At 49.9% G+C, this 17,532-nt stretch overlaps 5 protein-coding genes and 5 non-coding genes across 10 annotated transcripts; 6 read left to right on the top strand and 4 right to left on the bottom strand.

Moving 5' to 3' along the window:
* Positions 1-205: 205 nt before the first annotated feature.
* Positions 206-312, top strand: BP01DRAFT_t282. Its single transcript has one exon. It is a non-coding gene; the product is annotated as a tRNA-Phe (tRNA).
* A 695-nt stretch (positions 313-1,007) lies between these two features.
* On the top strand, positions 1,008-1,114 carry BP01DRAFT_t283. Its single transcript has one exon. It is a non-coding gene; the product is annotated as a tRNA-Phe (tRNA).
* Positions 1,115-2,196: 1,082 nt separating this feature from the next.
* On the bottom strand, positions 2,197-2,385 carry BP01DRAFT_305504 (tetratricopeptide repeat protein; the record flags this gene model as incomplete). Its single annotated transcript, XM_025572199.1, has 1 exon — positions 2,197-2,385. A coding segment is annotated over one exon (189 nt), but the record flags the coding sequence as incomplete, so codon positions are not given.
* A 1,581-nt stretch (positions 2,386-3,966) lies between these two features.
* BP01DRAFT_368988 (uncharacterized protein) lies at positions 3,967-4,862 on the top strand (the record flags this gene model as incomplete). The annotated part of the gene is made up of 4 exons (XM_025576530.1): positions 3,967-3,973; positions 4,199-4,320; positions 4,448-4,639; positions 4,719-4,862. 4 exons carry the CDS (start codon positions 3,967-3,969, stop codon positions 4,860-4,862), a joined length of 465 nt encoding a protein of 154 aa, XP_025427487.1.
* A 564-nt stretch (positions 4,863-5,426) lies between these two features.
* On the top strand, positions 5,427-5,533 carry BP01DRAFT_t284. The gene has a single exon. It is a non-coding gene; the product is annotated as a tRNA-Phe (tRNA).
* Positions 5,534-6,103: 570 nt separating this feature from the next.
* BP01DRAFT_348935 (uncharacterized protein) lies at positions 6,104-7,079 on the top strand (the record flags this gene model as incomplete). The annotated part of the gene is made up of 3 exons (XM_025573739.1): positions 6,104-6,271; positions 6,305-6,557; positions 6,624-7,079. The coding sequence occupies 3 exons, from the start codon at positions 6,104-6,106 to the stop codon at positions 6,986-6,988; spliced, it is 786 nt and encodes a 261-aa protein (XP_025427486.1). The 3' UTR covers positions 6,989-7,079.
* Positions 7,080-7,318: 239 nt separating this feature from the next.
* Positions 7,319-7,405, top strand: BP01DRAFT_t285. The gene has a single exon. It is a non-coding gene; the product is annotated as a tRNA-Tyr (tRNA).
* Positions 7,406-8,536: 1,131 nt separating this feature from the next.
* Positions 8,537-9,391, bottom strand: BP01DRAFT_261878 (TMEM53 family protein; the record flags this gene model as incomplete). Its single annotated transcript, XM_025571307.1, has 1 exon — positions 8,537-9,391. A coding segment is annotated over one exon (855 nt), but the record flags the coding sequence as incomplete, so codon positions are not given.
* A 592-nt stretch (positions 9,392-9,983) lies between these two features.
* Positions 9,984-11,411, bottom strand: BP01DRAFT_376977 (MFS general substrate transporter; the record flags this gene model as incomplete). Its single annotated transcript, XM_025576984.1, has 1 exon — positions 9,984-11,411. One exon carries the CDS (start codon positions 11,409-11,411, stop codon positions 9,984-9,986), a length of 1,428 nt encoding a protein of 475 aa, XP_025427484.1.
* A 3,979-nt stretch (positions 11,412-15,390) lies between these two features.
* BP01DRAFT_t276 lies at positions 15,391-15,477 on the bottom strand. The gene has a single exon. It is a non-coding gene; the product is annotated as a tRNA-Tyr (tRNA).
* Between the last annotated feature and the right edge of the window lie 2,055 nt (positions 15,478-17,532).

Raw genomic sequence — 17,532 nt, 5'->3', positions numbered from 1 at the left:
AAATGAAACTCGGTACCTTATTCTGCTACCAATACTGTTAGTGACCCCAATGTCATGCGCCGATAATTTTTTTCCCTGGACCAACACTGTGTACGTGATTCGATAAGGGCATGGGCAAGCTGTTTCAGTCTCTTTGGTGTGAGAGAGTTGGTGTCTGTAGAAAGTAGGTTATATGCTACAAAATAAAGCCAAGAAAATATGAAACGGGGCAATGGCGCATCTGGGAGCGCGTCAGACTGAAGTTCTAACTTCGGCCACAGAACAATCGTTCTAGTAATCTGAAGGTGGCCGGTTCAAGCCCGGCTTGCCCCAAATTCCTTTTTTGCATCTTATTGCATTGCCGCATCAGACAGACACTGAGCCATTCCAATCATTTCATTTTGCTATATGCAATGTTCAATTGATTTTTGTCTCGCTATATGAGCTGAGTCACCCCGTTCTGTGGTTCGTTTATGACCTCTTAATCCCTTGAAAGGAGAGGGAGGAAAAAAAGATGGAGAAGCCGTCGAGATTACCACCGTTTTATAGTAGTGACAAAGGTCGGTTGAATAACTTCCCACTAGGTGGCCTGTTGGTATATGCGTGGCTTGGCTACTACAGTCTAAGGTCCTATGTGGGTATTTTCTTTGGCTGATTGTGTTGCCGTCTATCTGATGCGCTGTCCCTCTGGTGCATGGCCCTGTGGGAAAATTGTTGATGGTACCCGTTGACGACTGTGACCGGTGTATATATTCACGGTGGCAGCGAGTGCTCCACGCCCATGTGAACATCATCCTGTTCTAGCACACACATTCCCCACGTACGCAGGCATTTGCACTTGTCAGACACATGTCGAAGAACGAAGATGACAATGATCCACGCCGTGCAATCAGGCTTTATTGCCCTTCCTGCCTCCAGGCGATCTAACACTGAATCATCTCCCTATCGCAACTACCAAGGGTATCTTCGGCTGCGATGGACTTGTTTCCAGTCAAGTAGTCAAAGAATGGGTTCATTCACAACGAACAGGGGCAATGGCGCATCTGGGAGCGCGTCAGACTGAAGTTCTAACTTTGGCCGCAGAACAATCGTTCTAGTAATCTGAAGGTGGCCGGTTCAAGCCCGGCTTGCCCCAACATTTTCTTTTTTTTTTTTTCTTGACTTGCATGCGCTCGCTACTGGCTCGACCGATGAAAGTGGACATCGGCGGTATTCTTTTTTTTTTTGACACGTCTCGCCGCCTAGCGAGGCAGGTAGGGCTTCCTGCCAATGGTGAGATCTGCCGGCTGATACCGCCTCGTGCTGCATCCCATCATCGCTTCCCTCCATTAGTATTCACCCAAGCGCACCGATCATCGCCCGAACAGGATACCAAGCAAAGCAAAGCAATGTAGAGTCATAAATGATGAGATGGTTGATCTTGTTGTATTCAGCTGCCTACCTACGGATTGGACCGGTACGTACATCGGGCCGGAGGCGTTGAGCCATCCAGCCAATTAGAGAACCGGAGACGGTGTTCCGTCAATAATCAACGTAAACTCCAATGATGGATAGATCTGACTGCTCCTGGGCCCGCAACCCAAACAATGCTAAGACGCCGACCTGGATGAATGAACCTCAAAGTACTCATATGTTAAGAAACACTCCAGTGTACAGTGCCTTGCACAACTGCCCTGCCCAGCCATAAATGTGCAATTCCAATTGTTCCCCTAACCTTCAGCCAGGAGCACTACTAGTAGCCCCGAGCGTACTGCTCATAAGCCTTGATTTCTTAGTCCGTATGCATCCAGTGCCCAAAAATAAGTACACGGCGGAACTATAGTACTATCACCTAAAGATGCGATTCAAGAAAACTCAGAATACTAGGCAGCAATATTTACAGTAATAAGGCTAAGTAAAATTGCCTTTTTTCTTGAATCCGAGACCTAGACTACTTGTCATTGTCTTAAGTGGCTCGTTCAGCCAAGGAAGAGGACAAACATTACGTACAACCACAAATCGCCGTCGTCCAGAAAATACCCAGGAAGGTTCGCCGCTTGCAGCGTGCGGATTATGAATCGGATGCAGTATAATCGCCGGTGTTAGTGTGCACCGGTGGCGGAGAAGAAGTTGTGTCTGGTGAAGCTTGTTGGTCCTGGCGTTTGGAGAGCCGGTTGGCTGCTACTTCCCAGGCGACGAGGGTATTGATGAGGCTAGAGTGTCTGGGTGATCTGAGTCTTATATTTTGATGTATTGGTTGGTATATTGCCTGAGAAGACTGAGGGCCTTATAGAGCTTCTCTTGCGTCTTCAGAGTAAGGGCAAAGCTGTGCATACTTGTCAGAGTATAAGGATGCTCAGGGCCAAGCACCTTCTCATACCCTTGGGGTGCCCGTCGGTATATAGTTTCCGCCTCCTTATACTTACCTGCTTATCAAGTACTGAACCAAGATTACTATGACTAGTACGAGTGTCGGATGCTCCGAACCAAGGACCTCCTCACGGCCCTGGAGTGCCCGTCGGTGTATGGCCTCTGCCTCGCTCAGCCTGTCTCGATTGTAGTAGAGACTCCAAGATCACTAACTGTATCCAGGGTGGATACGTGGTCAGGACCGCTGTTCGATATATGGGATTCCTCTTTTTAAAACCTGGCAGAGCTGCGCGTCGTGGTAGCTATAACAGACTCTTGCGATGTATTGGAGTTGGAGAGTCAATTATCGTCCGATAGTCTCGGTAGACAAGTCAGGGAAATTTCTTCTAGATGTCTTCCAACATGGGTGGTATAGGGTTTTATAGCTTGCCAACCAGACTTCAAATACAACTAGCAGACCTGATCTTCCAAGTCAGGTTTCTGAGCAACTTCTATGCGCGTGATGATTTTTCCAGCTGCCAACGGGGCTCGTTCAGCTCGATGTCATGGGCTGCTCTTAGATGATAAATAAATCCCTGGGGAGAATCTTGCGTCATGCTGGAAGCAAAACATGCCCATTGCTTGTCGGGAGGGTGATTCTTGAACTAACTCATGGTCGGCCCATAGTGTTCGAGTTGCAAAGGTCCTCATGACATCCTTGCAGGTAACTATCGTGGGTGCAGACGTACGCTTGCAAGTCTGCAAATACATGCCTCCTGGAATCCATTAACCCCAACGCCTACAAACATGAATTAGTCGATATCCTTACTTCCAATCAATTCTATCCTTACACAACATGTGGGTACCGCAGAACGGGCATTGAAAGGCCTGGTAGTTCTGGCCTTCCAGAGGTAATGGAGGAACGCGGGGTCTACCCTCGTCCTCTTATCCTGCCATGGTTATATATGGACTATGTGAGGCGACAGGGTTGGCATAATGAGACCTGGCGGGGACAGATGTTCCAAGGTCCGAGTCATAAAAGATCGAAACGGTCTGAAAAAGGCCATAGCGGCAGCCGGGGCGGACCGAGCCCAATTCATCCTCGTTGCCTTTCTCAGCGTTGGCTCATCATCCGAACCGATCTTTTCCCAATTCGCCTCAACCAGTTGTTCCACTGGTAGCAAAACGTGCGACCAGAATAACATGGATAAGCTTAAGGTAAGGAAATACATCTCTATCAAACTCACGCTTGGGCTGACAGCTCAAGGGCTCACATGATGACCTCGGCTCACTGATTTGAGTGTTCTCATCGGCGGTTCCCGAGTACAGAGAGCCTAATTTGAAGATGGAGCCGCTAGTCTCTACTATAATTGTGTTAGCCAGAGTGTGGAGTATTTTTGGATTGTCTAGAAAGTAGCAAACAGCTTGTATGATGCTCTAGGGAATTTATGTACTTACTATCTACTGCACAATACTTGTTGATTACTTCAATCTCGCCTTAGAATATCTACCCAGCTCGACTTCAGTGTGGCCTTGGGTATAGGTAATACAGATACAAGAGAATACTCCTAGTCTATATAAGTTAATGTGGAGTCTCTAATCAAGACTACAAGGTCAAGTACTTAGGTATTGTCTCTGTAATATCTTAGAACAGAAACCATGCCTGGTAAGCATCCTAGCGACGAGGATGGAAGAAGTCTGACAAATAAGAGGAAGCACACTAGGTTTTACTCTGTATAAGAGTCCATGATGGCTTCTCTTTCTATGATACTTAGATTAGATGTACCGCACTTGTTTCTTTAGTAAAATCTTTGTAGTGTAGCTCAGCGGCAGCTGTATGCGCAGCTAATACTCTGCAATAATTGTATCGGTATTCTTGATGATAATACAGTATGCAGGCATCTCATATATATGAATGCATATACGGAGAAGGCCTCTACCTCAGCTTCTTCATATGAGCTGATGTTGCTGTCCAAATCCAACTCTGCTAAATCATCAGGACCATGTGATTGTGTGCGCCTAGCAAAGTACCTCGCCACAGCTGTTCTATACTATTATACCACGCCCTGGCTCAACAGAAATTGGTGAAGTAAAGATGTTTCTTTGGAAAGGTAAAAGATGGCGCTCTGCTGCTTTGCAGCTCCAAAGCACTTCCCTATATAAGTGTATGCGTTCAGGTCCCCAATCAGAATGTGGCAACCAGGTGCCTTCCGAGTATGATCTTATTGTTCGCAACCCTGTTATCTCTGGTCTTGGAGTCATGTTCTTAGAGCTTGCTTACCAGGCCCCGTTTGATAATCTTAAGCAAGATATGGATTTCGGACAGAAGACGGTATCCTTCCCCAAATATATTAGTTACCGTTAAGCAGCTTACGGTAAATATTAAAATTCATATCAGTACAAACTTCAAGAAGATTATCAAGAAGTATCTTAACTATAACTTTAGTCACAATGCAAACTTTCAGAGTCCAGCACTGCAGGACGCGTTCTACTACCAGGTCATTGGTGGCCTCGAAGAGATTGAGAAGAAGTTGCAGCAGCTTCAGCTGGATTAGTAAAGCTTATAGCATATATATCAAACCTGACGAATTGGAGGCCAAGAGGGTATTGCAAGACATATGTAGCATACGATTTACAGCAAGGCTTCTAAATATCAGGGTTAGTATTCTGTTCGCATGCCTTTAATGTATTCTGCACCGGAAGAGATCTGTGCATCCATACACGCAAGGTAAAGTCAGGATGAAACTGTAAAGAAAATCTCAAAACATGATCTAACTTGATTGAATAAAGTTACAGCTCCAACTGTATAAAGATTAGCCCTACTTGGAGGGCTTGACAAACAAAGTTGCAATATTTTGGGTGGACAGGGTGGTTGTACAAGGCACTGTTAGTCCTCCAGGCTCACCTTAGGATTGTCTGTTTCGAGCAGAAGACACCAATTAACCAATTGCTAGTACAGCTGTACGTCCCAAAATGTACAGTAAATTCAAAACTACCGATTTGCCATCTTAGCTGATTGTCAGGTCTGGTCGACATTGAGAAACACTGCTGTGCGACCCTGACTCACTCTGACGCAAACGCAACAAGTTTCTTGAGTATGGTGCATTTTTCAACGAACAGGGGCAATGGCGCATCTGGGAGCGCGTCAGACTGAAGTTCTAACTTTGGCCACAGAACAGTTGTTCTAGTAATCTGAAGGTGGCCGGTTCAAGCCCGGCTTGCCCCAAATCTTTTTTTGTCCCGACCGGGTCTCAAGTCACCCGCTATCCATCAGTATCGACACCAACCACAAGACAGTCCCTTCTTTTCTATGCCGCTCCAACACCCACAGTTTCGAAGTGTCAGTACACAAAATCGGAGATGCACCCACGGCATGCCATCGGCACGCACAGCCATGTCACCCTCATGCCAACAGGGGACCTAATTAGGCTGCCCCCTGTCTAGCAGCTCGGCCGAGGTTGAAAACTGGCCGTGTGCTTCAAACGTCAAGATAGGCTGTCGCTCGCGTCGAGTCTTCAGACCTGTCGCTAGCAGAAACCTATGTCTCCACTAGCTAGGCCGATATGAGCTGCTGTCATGGGGCGGACATACATTGGCGTCCCGCCAAGTGGCAAGCCCGGGGCATTCAATGGCCAAAATAAGCGATGAACAAACCAACGAGGACAAACTAGGCCCAAGACTATGCTAGAGGGGCGCACATATAAGGCCCATGATGGATGGCTTCCATCGCCGACCGGATGCACAGTTACGATAGCAAGAAAGAAGCATCTCATCCCCGCAAAATTAAACTACAACCATGCGGTTTCGACTATCCGAGCTAGACCCGGCAACCGACGCACTCTCCGAGTTCGTGGCCTGTCAAATTGCTAGCTTCGATGAACCGTTCCAATCGATCTACCGATTCTTCTACCCGATCTTCGGGGGCGAATCAGAGGCGGAGAGACAAGAAGCGTTCACGAACCTAGTGCAACTGCATCGAGACTGAGCTCGCGAGGAGCCGGGCTCGGTATTTCTGCAGGTCAGGGACCAAGAAAGAGACGATAAGTTCGTCGCTGGGGTGTACTTCAAGATCCACAAGCAGAACCCCTATGCGCCAAAAGGAAAGGGAAGCGGAAGCGGCAGCAGTCCAGAGGACGAATCGCCTCCTGCTGCTGTTTGGTATCCGGAGGGAATGCGACGGGAGTACATCACGCGATGCATTGAGATCTTCTCCGAGCCGCATATGAAGTTTATGCAGAAGCCACATCTTTGTATGTCCGACTTGCCCTCTCCTTCTGTAGTTCTCTACGAGCGCTTTGCTAATTAACGGTCGGTAGATGCATTCGTTGGATTTGCCTTACCCGAGTACCGTCAGCTTGGCTTAGCAGACATGGTTTTGGCTGAGATCTGTCGACGGGCAGACGAACTGGGGCTTGAAGCGTGGCTCGAAGCGGTCACACCGATTGGGGTGACGATCTACAAGCGCCACGGGTTCATTCCATTTAGTGGGGGTGTCTCGGTTCAACCTCCCGCAACAGAGGTGGAGGCCCAGAATGCCGACTGGCAGGATATCGAGGCGAAGATGCAGCCACTGCGATACTGGCCCATGTGGCGGCCTCCTCAAGGAAAGACGGTGCTCGGGGAGGCGACTCCGCCATGGGGGAATCCGAGAAAGATGAGAGGGCTGGGAAGCAGGCTGTGAGTGTTGTCATCGGGCCCCAAACGTCTGGGTGCTGGTACAGTGACCGCAGCTAACCCTCAATCCTCTACCAATCACTCGATCTGAGCTTGGGGCGCGCAAGCCGTTGTGTTTGGTATCAATAGCTCAAACAAGCGTGCGAGTCATCGCCACGACGTACCGCATGGGTCAACCATTGCCCCTTGACTCTGGACAGTTGTACCTCGGAGTTTTCACCACTCAATGTGGAGTCGTTTGGCCTTGTTCTTTGTCACATCGGCATGATATAACTATCTTGGTATAGAAGTGGGGTTTACAATATAAATTACGTAAGTGTGACATATCACATAGAAACCCCCGATGGTCTAGTTGGTTATGGCGTTCGGCTGTAATGGAATAATTGTAACCGAAAAGTCACCAGTTCGATTCTGGTTCGGGGGACATCTTTTTGCTCTAAGTCTGTAGACTTGGCAGGGTTGACATAAATTTATTCTCTTCCTGCTCTCACCACCAAAGGAATTTCCCCACCCTATTCCATGAGGTATGACATAATTTAACCGTTTTTAAAGAGCAGGTATGGTCTGGTAGGGCTCTGGAGGTTGTTTGCTATACAACGACGAAGCGTGATGAAAGCATTCAACAAGTTTGCTTGATAAACTATAGAATCCGAAAACCTACTGCCGGATTGCCAGACCACTGATTCTACCACTAGGTAGTTATACATCTACATCCAACGAGTCGACCGTCCCCCGCTACTTCTCGTACGGACCCACTGCTCTAAAATCCATTTCAAATTCAACTGCTACAATCACCGAGTATCATGCGCATCCCCTGGAGCAAGCCAGCCCGTTCGAATTGCTCGAGCCTGCGGACTCAACGTTTTGCCATGATCAGATTGCCGGGACTGTAATCTTTTCCAGAAGGGAGACAAACATGCTTGTCTCGAATCCCCGAGCTGCCCAGGATGGCAGAGGGAAGTCGTCCGGAGCAAGCTCTTCGACGTTCTATGCAAGCTGCATCGCATTGGACTAGTGATCAAGGGTAAGATAACTGACAGTTTCGTCCACAGATTGAGGCTCGTATCTGTCTTCATTGTATGGCCATCACGAAACATGACGTAGGATTCTGCAGGATCATCGGTGGGAACTTGAGGAGGATCTTACCGAGTAAGTAACTCACCATAGCGACTATCAGTCTACAAGGCTCAATGTATTTGCTCGAGTATCGGTTAGAGACAAGTTAGATACTATACCCAGCCAGTTTGGTGTGGACGACGCTGTACCGACGGCTGCGACTCTAGAAGGTCCTTTATCACCCAAGCCATGGTAGTGAGTGACGTGTGTAATTCGACGACAAACCGAGAGAGAGGGGAGAGAGGTCAGACTCTTCCTTGCCCGCCTCAGAATAACAAGAGAAGCCACTGTCTTTTGATTCTTCAAGCGCCCCCCCGGAGAAGACCGAATGAATAGAACATGCTCTACATCATCATCATCAAAGTCTACTCCGAGGCTCACGAAGCAAGGAAGTATCCGCGGGGACTACCAAAGCCCCCTCAAGTCCCCTCCGACCCGCCCAAAACCTTTCTATCTCCGTCCAATAACAATCATGATGATCTCTCACCAAAGCACAATGCGGGCTATCCGGAAACGCGACCCTCTTCACCGTACAACACTCCTCCAACTCAACTTCCGCCTCCCTCTGATGCGACTCCACATCCTCCCATCGGACTATAGCATCTGCGGTAGAGTACAGATACAGCCGGGGCGCAGTCTTGCCAAAAACCGCCGGGTCATTCAATTGCGCCCGCAGGCCTCGAACGGAGCTCATCCACCCCGTCTGCTGGAGGCCCGTGATGACGCCAATTACCGGGTAAAGTAGTGCTCTTCCCAGTGTTTGCGCCAGCAGTGAGCGCGGCGCTAAGGAGTGCGCGGCCGCCTGGTACGCGCGCCCGAAGGAGGTGTCGCCCGGGCAGCAGTCGAAGATGATCCCGCCCAGATATCGTCCCAGTTCAAGTCTTGGATCCTCCTGTTGCAGAGAGAGGGCTAACTGAATGGCGGTGTTGCATCCACCGTGTGAGAAGATGTGTAGAAGAACTGATTGGTGGTTATTGTCATCGTAATTATTGCTGCTCCTGCTGCTGCTGCTGCTACTGCTGCTGGCTACTACCCGCCGCACCACCTCCCGCGCCGGGGCCAACCGCGCGTGCAGGACGCTGAAGGGGAGTGCACTGATTTCTAGGATCCGCGTCGTGATGAGAAGAATCGCGGAGCTCGAATACAGGGCCCGATAGCCGGAGATGTATTTCTGGATCCGTGGGGGCGTGGCGCCTCCTAGCCAGGTACAGAGGGTGATCAGGGCGGGTTCATTGTTCTCTGGTGGCTTGGGAAGCTGGAAGAAGTGGATGTCTTCGCCTATCGGCTGCAGAGGGTGGAAATCAACTTCCCCGGCCATGGATTGTAATTCCCCACTCGTTCTGTGCTAACGGCTTTTGAGGTGGAGAGATTTGGATTTAGGTGGGCCAGAGAATGGAGTGATGTGTGTGGGGGAAGTAAGCTGCAGCTGAGGAGAAGCTGAGGTCTCTTTGTAGAGGAGGTTGAGTCAGCGCACCAATCAATTCACTAGTTAACTACTTACCTGTCAAATGTCAGCCCGCTTTTATGCAATATCACAGTTCAGTTATTTGTACCATGATTTCTTTTGACCGACTACCTCCCTATCTCAGGCTATAATCACCGACCAAACCACCTAGAAAAGCGTTCATTGCATTCACAGCCGCCATCAGGCTCCGTGGGCGCCTGGCCTATTGAAAACTAGCGGTGAAGGGGCGTTAATTGTCAAGGGCGTGCAACTACTGCTATAATCAATCACTAATAAGTTGACTAGATTCTTAATTATGATGATTTTGTTCGCTCTTGACCTATCGGAATAATACTACTACTAGTGCTTGTCGGTTTCCTCCACTAGAATGGGACGGTGGGGAAATATCAAGGAAATTCGTGTCGTCTCTTGCTGAAAGGATTCATCTTGTGTCGTGCACAAAGCCCTGCTCAGTCTCGTGATTCTGATTCATGTCGAACTCCTTGACACCGATGCTCAGAATCAAATTGAGCCCGGCAAAGCCACACATGACCATCCAAATGACCTGGAACGAATCCACCAGCGCCCTTCTAATCTCGACCGCCTCTGACGAGTCTGAAGGGATATGTTTCAACAGCTCTACAAGGGTCACAGCATTCAATGATAGCCCACTTTGCGAGGAACTAGTGTCTTCTAGCAGTGAAGCCGCCGAGATCTGCCTCTGGAGCTGATTGTCAAGGATTGCTCCTCCAACCGCCACGCCAATCGCCTGTCCCATGGACCTGAAGAACAATACTAGAGTGGCGGCCACGCTCACCTCTCGCTGCGGCACAGAGGATTGGATCGCCAGGGCAATTGACGGAAACAGTAAGCCAATCCCGAGACCGGAGACAGCCTCCAAGAAGATCCACTGCGCCACCGTGGTGTTGGATTCGAGTAAAATGAGAAACCCCATGCCAAAGCAGGTGAGGAGCCAGCCTGCCCATACTGCCCAGCGGTACCGGCCGGTGATGCCCACTATTACTCCCACTAGAATGGCACAGGGAACGATCGTCACCGTCTGGGGAAGCGCAGCCACGCCGGCGATGACCGGGCTGTATCCTTTGACCGACTGGAAATATTCCGGCATGTAGTAGACCAAGCTGTAGAGAATCAGGCCGTGAAATGTGCTCCCGGCGTAGAGGATTCCCACTGTCCAGTTGGACATAACCGCAGGCGGGATGAGGAGTGGTCGCCTCTCGCTGATGGCTACGTCCCTGCTCCGTGCTGCTACCAAAAGCTCATAGAGACTGAAGCCGACGAGGCCCGCAGCACCGAGAAGCAATGGCACCAGGGTATGCCAACTGGCCCATGCATATTGTACGCCACCCCAGGTTATGGGGATCAGAAGGGCAGTGATTGATGCAATGAAAAGAGCTGACCCGGGATAGTCGAACATGCGCAGCTTTTCCGTCAAGGTGTGGCGGCGTCGAGCCAGCCGTAGGAAAAGCCCAATCCCTACTACGCCCATACCCACAATTGGCAGATTGATCCAAAAGATCCAGCGCCATGACCCGGACTGTGCCAACGCACCTCCGATGATTGGCCCCGTTGCGCTGCCGGCAGCCCAGACAATACTGACCAATGCATAAAAGCGACCACGGTCGCGTAAAGGGACTAGGTCGGTGATTAAGACCGTTGTCAGGGCAATGAGCCCCCCACCCCCGAGACCTTGATCTGTCCGGCCAGCAAGCATTGTTGTCCAGTCATGGGAGACGGCACAAACGATGGCTCCAATGGCGAAAATCAGCAGTGCCATGAGCATGACGGGACGGCGGCCGAATGCGTCGCTGAGCGTCACCCATATCAGCAACAGATAATGTAGTCGCATCAAAGGAGGCCGCGAGGTTGGTGATGGCAATAGCCCAAAGGGCAAGCCAAAATCTTATGCCGAGGGTCGCTTTCGGAGCTTCCAGCCGTATGGGCTGTGTGCTGATAGTATTCCGTTCATCTTTGCTTGTGGATTCTGGCGTTGGGCCACTGGGTTCCATTGAGACTTCGGAGATAATCTAGACCAAGGCAAGATAGGCTGCCACTGTAAGAGTGGAATGACCAAGGATTCAGAAATGTGAAGATACGAGACAGCAGCAGAATGGGGTTGTGTTCTTTTCGCGGGGACAATGCATCGGAAGTCGAACTTCGGAGTACCGAATCTGGCTTCTGCTGTGTGTCATGCCAGATAGCAGTGGTCCCGTTGACCCGATCATGGAGTCGAAGTGTAGTGCCTCTGGTGAGCAGAGCCCGCCGTCATCCACGGCCGTTAAAGAGATTTGGGGATCGATATCCAGACTCTCCCACGGAGGCACCGAGTCACGAGCATGCGCTGACAGCTGTCAGTGACCATTCATGATCCCACCCCTGGGCCATAACCGACATCGGGCTACTTACACACGGAGTGTACTTTGCTATGACCATAAGAAGTAGACAGTTCGGAAGCCGATGCTTTCGAGCCGGTCAAGCTGCTGCTGCATGTTGAACAACAGCCTTCGGGCGAGACTCGATCCCTCCCTTTTCCAGAGGCTTTCCCGTGACAGACTCGCTTGGAAGGTCTGGTGACGCACTCGGCCCCGGCTCGATTGCAACGGGCGCAACCCTTCTGGCCCCGGAACTGCACACATCGGAGTTTCTGGGAGTGGCAGCGATAGCATGCTGAGCGGCGAGACTCCTCCATCGTCACGTTCATCTGAGATTGCAGAATTACCACCACAAGTGCTCGCGGAGAAGTAAAGAGCTTTTCCGGCTGATGTGAACTTCTGCCTTATAATAGTGTGTCCTCATCTTAAATGGGAATAAAAGTGACTAATGCCATGAATAAGGCTGGGGATCTGACAAGAGCTCGTCTCACCTCAGCTTCCTTTCCACGTTCCCAACAAAAGTATTGTTCGGATACTTAGTTGATTAACAGGGATTGGACTAGGTACAACAGGTGAAATAGGACGTGATTCGGCCGAATGTTTCTCTCCCCCGTGCATCGGTATGCTCACTAACGCCTGGCTTAATGGCTTGCATCCTTGGCTTCTTCTGTGTATCTCGACCCTGCTAGCCAGAGGATCTCGTACAGAATTCCTGCAAATGCGATCATACATACACTATAGGGTTGGGGGCCCCCGCTCTTAGTCGTCGGGGCAAGGGGGACGAGCCGCTAAGTCCTCCTGTGGGGGTCAATTCCCCCACATACAAACTAATAACTATAGTACTTGGTATAGTAACCACTGAGCCTTCCAGTATGTAAGAGAGGGCATTGTCTTTGGTATAACGCTCACTCCCTCACTTGTCTAGTGCTTATCAGTTTCGTCCCCCCCGGCAGGTTTACTCAAATTCATCCGGTCCACACGATACCATCTTCGAAATTGGTGAGTAGTATATCATTGGGTATCGTTAGAGCCTAGTCATTAGCAACGACAGATCTTTTCTCTGCTAGACAGATCGGGGACATTGGGGGGCCTACAGTTGAGCGTCTTATTGAGCACATTCCCGCTTAACCGAGAAAATCCGGCCAAGTGTACGTATGTCTACGTATAGGCTCCAATTCGTCATTAACCCAGCAAGCAAACAAAGCTCGGTATGTTGATTGCCTACATTCCAGGACCTCGCCCGCAGCTACATCAGTTGGTTTGCTCACGGCACGCCTAATACCCGGCTCTCTGATTATGCGACATACAGGCCAAGCTTGTCTTGCGTGAAGAAAAAGGAAAGCTAATGGTTGTTCTTCATCCGCTCGGTTGCGAGTGACGCATTGCCGAAAATTATTAATTCTTGGGCAGTCTTGATGCTCGGCAGCCTTACCGTTAGTCTGTTACGATCGGACAAGTTAAAGCGGGCTTGCTTGTCCACTAGTCCGAGCATTCAATCAACTTATTCTTGGCTTCGCCTACGCGTCGCGAGAGGACCAGTGAGAAGACCACTGGTGGGAAGTGGAGTGAGTAAGCACTAACGCAACAAGATATCATAACGTCCCGCCTGTGCTGCGGGGTGATATCGTGTCAGACACCACCGCATGGGCTATAGCAATCGCTGGCTCACATCATGAAACATGGAGTCGTCATCAAAGATTCAGTTGGGTTGCTCCCCACCCCTCCTTTGGGACAATTTTGCGCAGCTACGAGCGGCAATAGAAACTGTGTCTTGTGTATTCTAGCCCGGCCAAAGCAATCTCGCCGTAGTCCAACATGATTATCTGCTGCTAGTAAGCTCAACGGACCGGGCCAGATGCGCACCCATGGCCGCCACAAAAGGCTATCCAAAGGGCTGTTCAGAAGGCATCGCATTTCCCACGTGGCATTTGAGTAGAGATGCAGAAAGTTCTGCTTTACGATGACGAAAGATGACAAGAAACAGATACCCGTCATCAAGCGAACAACTACCACAAAGACGCGGAGGAGACGCGCGGCAGGTTGGGCACAATCAATGCATCTTCGTGGTCGAGTCAATAGTCTATACTCTGTACTCAATAGGTAATCCATGCCCGCCGTTGATTGGTCATTGAGTTCATAGATCGACGAAAGCTACTAGCCTCATGGATGTTATCTTCTACCACGATGATGATTTCTTTTCTGTTCCTTTCAGCTCTGGATCCTAAGAATCATAGAGCCTTGCTCAAATCTATAGAGTCACCATCAGTAACTCCTTGCACGACCTCTGTCGCAAAAATTCTATAGATAAGTGACCAGGGAAGTGCGCGTTCCCTCTACCGGTGACCTCGAAAAGCCCCCCCTGCCCCGAAATTGTCTCTTCTCTGTCAGTCACAATGGTTCAGACCTCACAGAATACCCTGAAGGTGGTCCCGACGCATGGCTGGTGGTATTCGACGCATTCTACGGCCTCACAGTATCATTGGGTCTATACAACCCAGTGGGCGTCTTCGAAGCCGTCGTCTCCGAAGCCATTCTGCTGGATGTATTCTCGTCCATAACCGGCTGGATATTCTCAGTGTATGCATTCGTGAACTGGATCTGCGAGTTGTAAATCAGTCCGATCTTCGATGCAATGGGCCTGTGATAAGGATTCTGGCAGAAAGTGTTTGTACGCTGATTGGGGTGTTTGCGTTCAGTGTCTGTTGAGGTATTCGCACCACCATGCGTGGAGCAAACAAAAGCTCGCATCTGGGTTGAAGCCAATAGAATACTACCAGTTTCTCCTCGTATTCTTCATCCGAACAGGAGGTATCGGCTCCTCCCTTCATTTCTCCTCGCGCCTTGAATACTGTAGTCTGCATGGCCCCACTTCTTCCTGAAGTATGAGGGTCTCGCCAGTAGCATTACCTTAATAGATAAGAGATTCGGAGGCGTGATTTACTCTCTATTACTTCAGTCTCTCCCCCTACAGCCTAGCTAAGAATAATTTAACCGTATCCTTATCTTTGTTCTTCTACTTCTCTACACCCTTGGTGTGACCTTCTGCCGCAGCTGTGTACTACTGTACAAGGATACAGTAACCAGCTGATAAGATATTCTTCTAGACCCGACTATCTTCCTCAATAGAACTAGTATTATAGTCCTTACTATCCTTGGAGTATTCTTCATCAATCTTGTTTACTTTGTTCCTATTATATATGGGGGCTATTGGGTGCTGTGGCGGCGATGGGGAGAGTGAGGGGAATGCTCATTTGGAACACTGTACTGGTAGTATATTGTGTGTATGAGTATGGGATGGATTGCGGGTTTTGAGGTACATGAGATGCACGGTTTGACTTGATAGTATATGGTAGGTACGGTTGTGGTTGAAGTATGAGGATGAGTGTCGACTTAGCGGCGGCTAGATAGGTGCCGTCAGGCTAATAAATGAGCCTGCCAAAAACTGCAAAAAGGACGTCCCCCGAACCAGAATCGAACTGGTGACTTTTCGGTTACAATTATACCATTACAGCCGAACGCCATAACCAACTAGACCATCGGGGGTTTTCGATGCGATGTGTCATAGCGATGTAATCTATGTACTTTTGAATTGGTACGGTCAACTTGGTCTAGATTGAAGTTTCATGTTCATTCGACCTCGATTAACTCACTCCTTACCTTTGAGAGGTTTAAATGGTAGCGGACATGATATATTAGCCTTGTTTGGTGTACACTTTCACAATGTGCTGGTATCAAGTGGTGAAAGATCCATTTTCAATCTCCTTTCTCGGTGCTATATAATTACTTATACAGGCCGCCATCACCATCCGCCTGGATCGCCCCCGTTTCACTGCATGACAGCCGTTGGTACAATACCGATCACACCTAGCCACCGCGAGCCCAGCTGAACCACTGATCTAATTGGCAAACCCGTCAACTATCATTGACAACATCGCAGCACAGGTACCCTTATCCCTCGGGCTCCTTCGACGGCACGATGTGAAGCTGCTTGGTAGGTCTGCGCGAGACGACCCATTGACTGGAAAGGCCTCTGAGCATAGGAACGGTGAGTTAAAGGCAGATTGACAAGGAGGCAGGGTGGTGCTTGAATCCGAAGAGCTTCCATTGCGGCGAATCGATGTTCTTTGTCTTCCTGCAGGGGCGCGGTGGCTTGAGACACGACAGGAATCATCTCCGCCTCGCTCCGAGAAATCATGGTCCTTGCCACATCTGACGTCTTCACATAAAAGCTGCTTCCACAGACAAGTACACTCGGAAGACAGGAGCTCGCCGAGAGGCTTGATGAAGCGTCAGAAATCCCACGTCGGATTAGCCCGGTGCAGGCTTTTTTTTCCAGGAAGAACGATCGATTCGGGGGCACGCGTGACGGCGCTGTCGCTGATGTTCTAGACGCTGTTGTCTGTCTTCCAACGCTTTTAAAGTACTTAGTCAAGGCAAGCGGACGAGAATTCGTGTAGGTGTTGCTTCCATTGCCACCACACCAAGCTCGTTTCAGGCTTGGACCCCGCCACTAAGCTCGTTGAAAACAGCAACGCGGCCGAGGAAGATCTCACCTCATCTTCCAGACAATAGCCTAGAAAACTTCATCAATCGGCCCATCCTGTACCGATGTCCGTGCACTTCCCCGTCGGCTTCTTATAGATCCCGATGGCCTTGACCCGGTTGTCACACTCGGCCGATAGCGTATCCAAAACGAGGTATGAGTCTTTGAAAGTGAAGGTCACCCGTAGTGACCCGGACTCAGAAAATCTTGTCTGCACGGTCTCTGGCAGTTTATCGCAGCTTGTAGTCTATCGTAACACAGTCCAGATGCGAGAAGGGCGCCGAGGAAAGAACGTGAATCCCGTCAAGCTTCACCCCCCGCCCAAGCAAAAGAACGATCTTATCGGGCGAGAAAGAGAGGATTCCCGAAGTCTGCGACGCCTGTGTCCAAAACAACCCCCCCGCACCCAGTCGTCATTGTCCTGAATTCCTCCTGGACACGTTTCCGCTGGCGAGAAGCTTCGACGTAGAGGAGTCAGACACCTGGAGGAGTGGTCACTAGAGGGGCCTGACTGGCCAGGAGGAAGTTGAAACTGAACAAGCCAGACAATCAGAGGAGGAAACGGCTCCTTATGATGCCGGCCTCTGGATTCATGGAGGTTAGTGATGAGGAGTAAGGAAGGATGGAGAAGGAGGGGAGGACATAAGGGTGTATTCATAGCCAGAAGGGAAGAAATGCGAAGGGCCTACCTCGCTACCTAGTAGTGATAGGACGAACCAGGAGGAGCGAATGAAAAAGACCAGAATACAACGAGGTCTTCATTGAGATTAAATCGTCACCAGGGGTGATCTAGGTATTGTGCAGGGCCTAGGACGATGCCGAAGCAATAGCACGACAACCATAGCAGATGCAGACAAGCCCATCTGGCTCCCCCCGTTCGCCCTGACTCGTGGAAATCGCTTCGCGTTACTGCTTGTCGAGCGAGACATCAGCAGGCCCAGCTACTTGGCGGTCCTCTCGATCCGCCGAGTCCTACAGAAGAACCTCGACACTTACATAACGGGCAAGGGATAACTTTCTCACAGACCCTGATACTATGAGTGGAAAAAGACTCG

The sequence above is a fragment of the Aspergillus saccharolyticus genome (assembly GCF_003184585.1).
Source record: "Aspergillus saccharolyticus JOP 1030-1 unplaced genomic scaffold BP01scaffold_46, whole genome shotgun sequence".
Taxonomy (NCBI): domain Eukaryota; kingdom Fungi; phylum Ascomycota; class Eurotiomycetes; order Eurotiales; family Aspergillaceae; genus Aspergillus; species Aspergillus saccharolyticus.
The sequence above is the reverse complement of the archived record's forward strand: the minus strand, read 5'-3'. Positions and strand labels throughout refer to the sequence as shown.